The 9,560-nt window shown below is 40.7% G+C and overlaps 1 protein-coding gene across 3 annotated transcripts; it reads left to right on the top strand.

Moving 5' to 3' along the window:
* Positions 1-1,127: 1,127 nt before the first annotated feature.
* cdkl1 (cyclin dependent kinase like 1 (CDC2 related kinase)) lies at positions 1,128-9,413 on the top strand. Of its 3 annotated transcripts, none has more exons than XM_020097951.2 (10): positions 1,128-1,290; positions 2,426-2,594; positions 3,658-3,779; positions 5,817-5,889; positions 6,207-6,297; positions 6,768-6,968; positions 7,116-7,198; positions 7,323-7,379; positions 7,599-7,760; positions 8,557-9,413. In XM_020097951.2, exons 2-10 carry the CDS (start codon positions 2,427-2,429, stop codon positions 8,656-8,658), a joined length of 1,059 nt encoding a protein of 352 aa, XP_019953510.1. In that variant the 5' UTR covers positions 1,128-1,290; position 2,426; the 3' UTR covers positions 8,659-9,413. The 3 variants fall into 3 exon arrangements, with proteins under 3 accessions (XP_019953510.1, XP_019953511.1, XP_069391939.1); XM_020097952.2 differs by having other exon boundaries at positions 1,132-1,290; positions 2,353-2,594; XM_069535838.1 differs by having other exon boundaries at positions 1,174-1,290; positions 2,356-2,594.
* The last annotated feature ends 147 nt before the right edge of the window (positions 9,414-9,560 follow it).

Below are 9,560 nucleotides of genomic sequence, written 5' to 3'. Positions count from 1 at the left end.
AGACAAGTGAGTTATTAGTTTATTTCCCTCTTTAGTCTGTCATTCCTGCAGCTTCACCTGGCTGCACTAATTGCTTCCCCTGCGACAGGAGGATACGTCACAGTTAGATCCTCCAGTTTGTGGAACAGACAGATGCGTGTGATGGTTTCCGGTGTTTTGAAAACCACAAAAACATGAGCGTGGACGTTTTGATGTGTCAGAAATAAAACCTGTTCAGCAGAATCACAAACTAATTCACCCTTAACTCAAACTGTGTTCAGACGTGTGAGGATTTCCCTGAATTCTCCTGTGGGAATAGAGCTGTTTACTCTGGCTGCAGGAGGATGTGGTTTATTTTGAAAAACACCTTTCAAACTCTCACTCCATCAGATGTGCACATCTACAAATCCATAAAAAGCCCAAATGATCCTGAGAGAGAAATATTTGAAGTTGAACAGAAACAAAGAGTCAGTGGATAGAAGAGGAAGACAGATGATGTCACCTTCAGAATAAAGTACAATCAGAAAGTCTTCAAGTGAAAATCACCTGATTGAACAAAAAACGTCATTAAGAGTCATAATGCTGTTTTTCTTGGCTTCTACTCATTCCGTCTCTGACTCTGCATATATTGTCTACCTCTATTATTCTATGTCACTGTATAATATTTAATAGTATTTCATTGTTAATCACCTCATTATCAGTTGTCATCAATAAGAAGTTAAACAAGTCGTCATCAATTAGACAATTTGACGACTTTTATTAAGATTGGAAAATATATGAATTAAAAAGAGTTAAACAAATAAATACTAAAATTGTAAATGTATGAAGAGAGATCAAAGATATATAAACATGTTTACACCTCAATTCACGGAGATTCAGTCAATAAATATTTACTATGATGTACAGACATGAATCAGGGTTTCTGAACTCTGCTGCAATAAATTAATATATTTATTTCGATTAATTCACTGGATTGTAAAAAATAATTATCAGTAAACTGCCGAGGATATAATATATTTTCACATAAATAACATTAAATGGGTCAGTTGTTAATTAAGAATGACTAAAACAATGAGAAAACATCAAGGCTCAGAGAATAAAGTGCTGCTGGCTGGGTGAGTTTTATTGTGAAGGCTGCGGCCGGATGTGAGGTGGTGGTGCATCTTTAAAGCAGCAGAGTTGAAACAGCTGAAACAGAAGAGCTGAGGTCCTCCAGCAGGAAGGTCTGTGTCTGCAGGAGGAGAAGAAGAAGAAGAAGCAGAGAGAACTCCTCCTCTTTCTGTCACCTGTGGAATCACCTGCGGACACAAAGTAAGTTCACACATTTCACATCAGCTGATTCAAGTCTGGAGGTTTGTTTCTGAAGAGTATTGTGTCATCAGCTGTTTCATTGGGAAACTTGAGTCAGAGTTTACATGAAACACTTTTCATGATGTTCATGTTTCATGATATTTAAATCTGTGGATTTAATCCTGAGTGTTCTGACTGTAACAGTTTGTCAGTGCAGATCTCTGATTTCATCCTCTGTGTTATTCTCTCTCTCTCTCTCTCTCTCTCTCTCTCTCTCTCTCCTCTGGGAAATCACCAGTAGACTTTGCATTGCAAATGTTTTTCCTTACGTAATGTGACTGTAGGCAGGCTGGTGTAATGTTGCAATTAAATCTGTCTTCTGGTTAAAGAGGTCAAATTTGCATTTAGTCCCTAACGCATGAAACTCGACTGAGCTCGGTTTTTAAAATTCATTTTGAAGCAGTAGAACGTGTATTTGTAGAGAGAAACAGTCAGAGATTCAAAGTGTTTGAGAAATAATGAAATGTTAAAGCAACAATATTATATAAAGAATTTAAAATGACTTTAATGGGAGTAACAGAGTCAAATAAAAAGTAACAGTGCTGCGAAAGAAATTTATCATTATTTGATTTATTAACAGCAAAGTCTTGATCAGTGGATATGGAGTCACTCTCTGAAATCCACCAAAGATCTTGAACAGTTTTCTTCTTAAAAACAGATTAAAACACACACAAGCTTGTTTTTAGCATGTGGTCAAAGAAAACCGTCCATTTTTATTAACTATATTATTATTAATTTCTGCTTTTTAATCTTGAAGCACATTGATGTCGCACAAAATGTGTTTCATAGAAATAAACTTTCAAAGAACTGACGAGATCAGAACTCTGTAATCTTCTCTGTGTATTCAGAGAATTAAACAGGATGAAACTCACAACTGTCAAAATATCTGAAGTAATAACATGAACAGCTGAATCTGAATCAGTTTATAAAAGCCTCACTGTTATTTCTCTGAGATCAAAGCCTCATTTTATCCTTAGTGTGAATCATAATATGAATTCTGACCATAACTGTGTGAACTTAAAGCAGCAGGTGGAGAATCCTCCCTCAGTTTTCTCGCCTCCCTGGACTCAAGTGTTTATTTTCTCTTCGACCTGAGGATGGAGAAGTACGAGAAGATCGGAAAGATCGGAGAAGGCTCCTACGGCGTCGTCTTCAAGTGCAGAAACAAAGACACGGGGCAGATCGTCGCCATCAAGAAGTTCGTGGAGTCGGAGGACGATCCCATCATCAGAAAGATCGCACTGAGGGAGATCAGGATGCTCAAGGTGACAACACACACACGAGGTCACGTTCAAGCCAAATGGGTTTTTGAGTCTGACTTCAAATTAAGAAAACAATCCTGAGAATCAGAATTCTGAGATAGTTCATCAAATTAAGGTTTAATTTCATTTCAAGAACATTTTTAAATCTAAATTTTGAGCTAATTCTTCCTTCTTAAGTGAAACCAAACTTAAATTTTGACTTTCAAAGAGCATTTTTATTTTTTGATGACGAACTTTTCCTAAACCACACATGAAGTCTCCTGGGCTCCACACACGTCTCTCTTTAAACTCAAAATTCATGCAAACAACGACAAAGACACAAAGATTCGCTCTCCTGTGTGTTGTGCGGAGCAGCAGGAGGGGCGACGTGCAGTTAATTGTGCAGAGGGGAAACATTCTTGTGGCTGCAGCACAGAAGACGTCTGGTTTAAAAGCGGTTTGCTGTTATCAGACGGAGGAGAAGCTCTGCAGCGACTCGAAGTGTCTCCATTAAAACATGAAACCTCCGGAGGTTGATAACAGAAAAGTAGAAATTCTGCAACTTTTAACAACTCAAGAAGCTTCGACCTGTTTTGTTTATGTCTGTTAATCGATCTAAATCTCTCTGAGTGTGTGTCTCAGTGTTTCCCACCAGACGTGGACATCGACAGCTGAGTTAAATATTAATGTTATTCTGTCTCTTTCATATGTTCCATGTTCTGAGATGTTCTGGTACAGTGGTCGGAGGTTTAATTAGTCATGCTGTGGGTGGGAGTGTTAGCGGCCTGCTGGACTCCAGCGGCTCATAAATACGACAGGATGGGGACGGGTTGTCAGGGGCAACAGCATGTTTATTACCATCTGGAAACAGTTCAGTCTGTTTGATAAGAGCAAACCGCAGATCGTCCTCCAGACCACCGACTGGACTGGTTTCCTAAAATCACTTTAACTGGTTTTGTGTGTGTTGTTGCCTTTTCCTGATAATGTGCGGAACTCATGTCTCTTTCTGCCTCGTGTGTGTGTGTGTGTGTGTGTGTGTGTGTGTGTGTGTGTGTGTGTGTGTGCGTGTGCGTGTGCGTGTGTGCAGCAACTGAAACACGCCAACCTGGTCAACCTGATCGAGGTTTTTCGTCGTAAGCGGAAGCTTCACCTGGTTTTCGAGTACTGCGATCACACGGTCCTCAACGAGCTCGACCGCCATCCCAGAGGGTGAGAGACTCTGTTTACCTCCATGACAGCAAAGACATACGTCCACTTAGTTTGTTTTAATAAACTGTAATCATCTTTAAAAAAATGTTTTCAGGCTCCATTGCAGCACAAGTAAAAACTAGAATATCAGCTGCACCTCCGTGGTAGTTAGAAGTTTCTAGTTCTATTTGTTAGCGGCTCGATTAATCCAACAATCTATGAAACTACATTTAAGTTTCACTAGATGTGGATTTTTTTTTCGGGACGTGAACAAAACTGCACAAACATAAATATCCGAATGAATGATTCTCTTAGAAAATCAACAAACACTGAATCCTGGATCAGCCCCTTTGTCCGGATCCACACCCTCTTCTGTCTCGTGTTCCATCTTTCCACCAAACAGTGTTTCTGTAATCATGCTGACAAACAAACAAACTGGAAACATTACCTCCTCGGTGCAAGTACTAATAATATAAATGTACGTAATACTATAAAATGTGTGTTTTTCAGAACAAATGTACAATAACAAAATAAGAATACGCAGTACAAAGACATGAGAAGATTTAATATGTACTAACGATACAAATGCAGATTTGAACAGATTACAGGTCTGATCTCGACGTTGCAGTGGTTGTGTGATAAAAAGAGTCGGAGCACACACTCACAGCCGAGTGAACTGTTCCACTGAGATACTGACCGGTATAAATCTGACTTTGGTTGCGTTTCATTTAACAAAGTCCTGTGTACTTTCTATTACTGCTACACTACATATACACCACACAGTGCACTGGGCTTTGTGCGACTCTGATGGGCTCAGTGTCGGTCTCCTGGGAGGCTGACCCGTCCACTGTGGAATGTTTACAGTGATGCTCTCCCAGAATGCTTTGCTGTCGAGGGGATGTCTTGCTCGGCCACATTTTATACGGAGTGTTTTCGCTGTCTGGTCCCCCCCCCCCCCCCCCCCCCCTCCTCTGGCCTGCAGCCCTCTGGACGCAGACGGAGGAGAAAACAAAGTGCGGAGAAGGGGCGGAGATTGTTATTAATTGCCAGTCACAGGGCTCGATTTAGCCATTTCCACGGAAACACTGATGGACGATTGGTCCCTGGAAGCAACAAAGCCTCAGTGTTGAGCATCGGGCCTCACGATGGGAGCGGCCGGGCCGCTCACTGTCTCCTGACGCTGTCCAGAGGGACGAGACGTGTCTGAGGAACTAAACTGGAGTCACAGAGACTCTCCCTTCATCCAGGAACAAAGTTACACATCCATCTTTTCTTTTATTCGATTCTTCTCCCTCGTTCTCCTCTAACACACAAACCGAGTCCTGGTTGAAGTCATGCTGGCAACATTCAACGTCCCCAGAGGATCAATCTCACTGGTTTATGTGCTTTATTGATCCCTGACCTCTGCTACAGCGCCACCATGAGGTCGACATTAAATCTGTTGCAGATGTTCAAGTCAGGATTAATTATAAAACTTCATCATCTATGTGCAAAGCTGCTAACATCACTGTCGTCTTCTCACCAAATGTTTTGATTCCTTTTTTAAAACTTTAACTTTATTCAAACACATTTAAAAGAGTCTTAGAGATTTATCATCAGGTTAGATATGAAATATTATGTATTATTCTTAAAATGACAATCACTTGAAGTTGTCTCCACCAAGACGGTTGTTTTCTTCAGTGCTTGTTTGTTTGTTTGTGCGTTAATCAGCAGGACTGAAGGATGATGTATGGGTCAGAATGGAACCCATTAGATTTTGGTGCACATCTGGATCTTTAACGAGATTTTCAACGTTTTCATTGATTTCTCAGAAAATAACTAATTGATTGTGATTGGGGAAAAAAAAATTGGACTTGATTAGGGGACTGTATCTAGTGAACTCAAATGTAGATTGAATTGGTCCAAGCAGATAATGAGTTTACTCAGGAAGATATAACGTTAATTGAAATAATATCAGTAAGTGAGCTTCTCGTCAAACTATTATTTCCAGTGTCGTCATTATCTGTCCCTCAGACGAAGGTTTTTAAAGGACCTAACGTGTAGTCTTGTGTTTTGCAGAGTTCCCGAGCACCTTGTGAAGAGCATCACCTGGCAGACGCTTCAGGCTGTAAACTTCTGCCACAAACAAAATGTAAGTGAGTGACTCTGTGAAGGATTCAGTGGATTTTTCTCCTCAGCTTGTTTTTGAAATTCCTCAGGTCTCCTCCCTCCTCCAGCTCCCACCAGGCCCTCTGCTTTATGGCTCCTCTTCCTCCTCTTCTTCTTTTCTTCAACAAGAATTCCTTCCCCCTGGCTGACCGACAGTTAATGCATCACCTAGACACAACAAACACCCCTGTTTAACTGGACCCCCCCCTTCTCTTTCACACAGGCCCTTTATCCTCAGCGTCTCCAGACAACAACTGTGAACATGTTTAAATTCACACAGTGATGTTTGTGTGTCTGCAGTGCATCCACAGAGACGTGAAACCCGAGAACATCCTCATCACCAAACATCAGGTCATCAAACTCTGTGACTTTGGCTTTGCCAGGATTCTCAGTAAGACTTTCAGACTTTATGGACTTGACAGTGACACCTGGTGGACGTGTCTGTGTTAGCATTTCAAAGGTCCAGTCGTTTATTAAAGTAGGTTTCAGTAATAGTGATAAAACATTTCATTAATTAACTGAGCTGTGCAATGAAAACAAGCAAATTCAATTTAAATAAATAGACTCAATTAAATTGAATTGGCAATAAAAAGAGGAATTAATAAACCATTTGCAAATTAAATATTAATCAATGAGTATATTGTTAATTTTAAAGAGAGGTTGAATAAAACACACAAAACATGGAGAAAGAATCCAAATATTTATTCTTCACCAAGTTGTGGTTTTATTCTGCAAAAAGACGTTTAAAAAATAAATGTCTTTATTTGGCTTTTCTGTATGGATTTGTTTCACATGGTACATCTATGTATGTGTGTGTGTGTGTGTGTGTGTGTGTGTGTGTGTGTGTGTGTGTCTCATCAGCTGGTCCATGTGACTACTACACAGACTACGTGGCGACTCGTTGGTATCGGGCCCCTGAGCTGCTGGTGGGGGACACTCAGTACGGGGCCCCCGTGGACGTGTGGGCGATCGGCTGCGTGTTCGCCGAGCTGATGTCGGGGATCCCTCTGTGGCCTGGGAAGTCCGACATGGACCAACTGTACCTGATCAGAAAGACGCTCGGTGAGATTGTTTTTTTATAACGTCTCCTTATTGTGATGACCTGATGATGTGAAGCTGTACGACTCCGTGTACAGAATTACCTCTGCAACAAATGAGCTAACGTGATTTATGTGTATATGTGACGTTCCTCCGTCTTGGTCTCTGCAGGAGATCTGATCCCTCGACATCAGCAGGTTTTCAGCAACAACCAGTTCTTCAGCGGAGTTTCAATCCCAGAGCCACAAGAGATGGTGAGGTGGTTTTGCCGGTTTAGCTCAGCATGAAAAAGATAAAAGATGTAAATTCAAAATAAGAAATACAGGAGAATGTGAAATGTGCCTTATCGAACATAAGCTTTATTTTCTGTTTGCGTAGGAACCTTTGGAGCAGAAATATCCGAACCTCTCACATCAGGCTCTGAGTCTCATGAAGGTGAAGATGTTACCATCAGAAAAATACAAATCAAATGTATTTTTAAAATAAAACGCAGAAGCTACACATGATTTGGATTTGAATCTTGATAAATGTGCATATTTTACTACGTCTCTTGTGAAAGAGCTGTGTTCTCAAATCATCCCGAGTAAATTCAGCTGATCGTCAAAGAAAAACTAGCTCTCGCTCTCTGTCCCCCGTCCGCCGCCGATGGTTCAGGGTTGTCTGAGGATGGACCCGTCCGAGCGTCTGACCTGTGAGCAGCTCCTCCTGCATCCGTACTTCGACAACCTGCGAGGAAAAAGCCAGATCTCGTCTCGTGAGCAGGATCGTTCCAGCAACAAGAGGACGCGCTTCCCTCGCAAACAGCTTCCCCCCGGGGTGAGCGGCCTCATGTTGTGAAAGAAACTTCAAACTTAAATGAAACTTTTCTGTGGTTTTATAGGTTTTACATTCAGACATTCAATGAGGGAAATACCGCTCCACTTTATTGATGCATTATGTTTTGAAACACTGGAATAGAATCAAATGCTTCTCGATATATTTTTCTGTATTTAAAACATCTGTAGTCTGTAAATGAAGATGGACGATGTGTCGTCACTTCCTCCCGTTGTCCAAAAATGAAGCCAAAATATCCCAGATAAGGGAGCGGCCATCTTGCATTATCACTATCAAACAAATCAGAAAAACCAAGTCAGTCTCAGCTGTCAATCACGACGCTTCGCTGTTTTAATAACTCAAAATAACAAATTAAAACTTATTAGAAAGACGAATGTTTGAAGAAACATCAGTGTGATGAGAAAATGATAGACACCATCTTTGAGAAAAATGTAGCTGACGTGTTTTTTTTTAGTTTGGTCCATGTCCCATCCACTAACATGGAGGATGCAGGGTTTGTGACCTATACTGCAGCCAGCCACCAGGGGGCAATTGAGATATTTTGGCTTCACTTTTGTGGATCTTTCATATCAATTATCTTTATGTACAGACTATAACTTGAAATGAGTGTCACCCATTATAATTATTATTATGTAGAATTAACTAAACCCCTGGAAACTGGTTGTAAAGCAAAGTTTGGTGACGTATACTTTCACATTTCATGACCAGAGGGAAAAGTCCAGGTTTTTTGATTTTGTTGAAATAATTTGTCCTCAAAAATGTTTTCTTCTCCGTCCAGTATTTGCCGCAGCTGACCGGCAGCAGCATCTTCCCAGCGCTGGACAACAAGAAGTACTACAACAACCTGCGCAGGTTCAACTATCACCTCCCCAACATCTAAACACACTGATCCTGATCTGAATTCAAATCCTGACCATCGATCATCTGTTTTCTAAAAAAACACTCAGGGGGTGAAGCGACACGGTTTCGAGAGGATTCCACCACTTTTTAAAAAGTTTGTTTTCCACATGAGGTGATCAGTCTATGCACTATTCCCAGCGTGTTGAGTCGGAAAGGCTGGTTTATGTACGTTGCCTACATTTCAAGTCGATTTGTAATCTGTGTAGATGTGTAAAGACGAGGAGCGACGTGCCGCTCTGCTTGTAGTCGCTGAGTAGACTGAAGGTAAAACTACGACGTACTGCCTTGCCCAGTTTGCCAAATGTATTTTTTATAAAATGATGGACTATGTAACAAGAGTGACATGTTTTTGCTAGTTGAGTTTTGTCTTGAATAAGTTAAATAATGTAGGACTCAGACTTTTTTTGGTCACGACTAATGAACATTTCTGTAAATATTTATTGACATCATGAGTGAATACAGTTTTAAACATTCCCTCAACTCACCCTCGCTGTCATTCAGCAGTAACAACACCACATTGTACTCGTTATCTCTGGAGCTTTGGTGCTAAGGATGCCTTCAGACATCCGTCCCGCCTCAGATATTGTACAAATGCCAAATTAATCTAAAGAGAAATGATTTGAAAGACTCTGAATCCTGGAAATCCTCAGAATTTTTACGAACTGTTTCTACCAGTGGACCCACACAATGTTGAGAATATAATAAAGTAAAGAATTGTTCAACCTATCAAAAAAAGAAGTGCTTTAACTTTTCTGTCTTTTTTGCTGGACTGTCTCTTTACCATTTGATCACACAAGCTTTCAAAACACTATAAGCAGTATCTCCACAACTTAAGCCTTGGAGGCCGGCATACATTTGCATGAACTTAAGGATCTGCTTCTC

The sequence above is a fragment of the Paralichthys olivaceus genome, chromosome 12 (genome assembly GCF_024713975.1).
Source record: "Paralichthys olivaceus isolate ysfri-2021 chromosome 12, ASM2471397v2, whole genome shotgun sequence".
NCBI classification, from domain to species: domain Eukaryota; kingdom Metazoa; phylum Chordata; class Actinopteri; order Pleuronectiformes; family Paralichthyidae; genus Paralichthys; species Paralichthys olivaceus.
The sequence above is the reverse complement of the archived record's forward strand: the minus strand, read 5'-3'. Positions and strand labels throughout refer to the sequence as shown.

Coding starts and splice junctions, on each gene's coding strand:
- cdkl1 (XM_020097951.2), top strand. CDS start 2,427: ATGGAGAAGTACGAGAAGATCGGAAAGATCGGAGAAGGCTCCTACGGC. Junction 7,199..7,322: donor TCCCAGAGCCACAAGAGATG/GTGAGGTGGTTT, acceptor CTGTTTGCGTAG/GAACCTTTGGAGCAGAAATA. Junction 7,761..8,556: donor GCAAACAGCTTCCCCCCGGG/GTGAGCGGCCTC, acceptor TTCTCCGTCCAG/TATTTGCCGCAGCTGACCGG.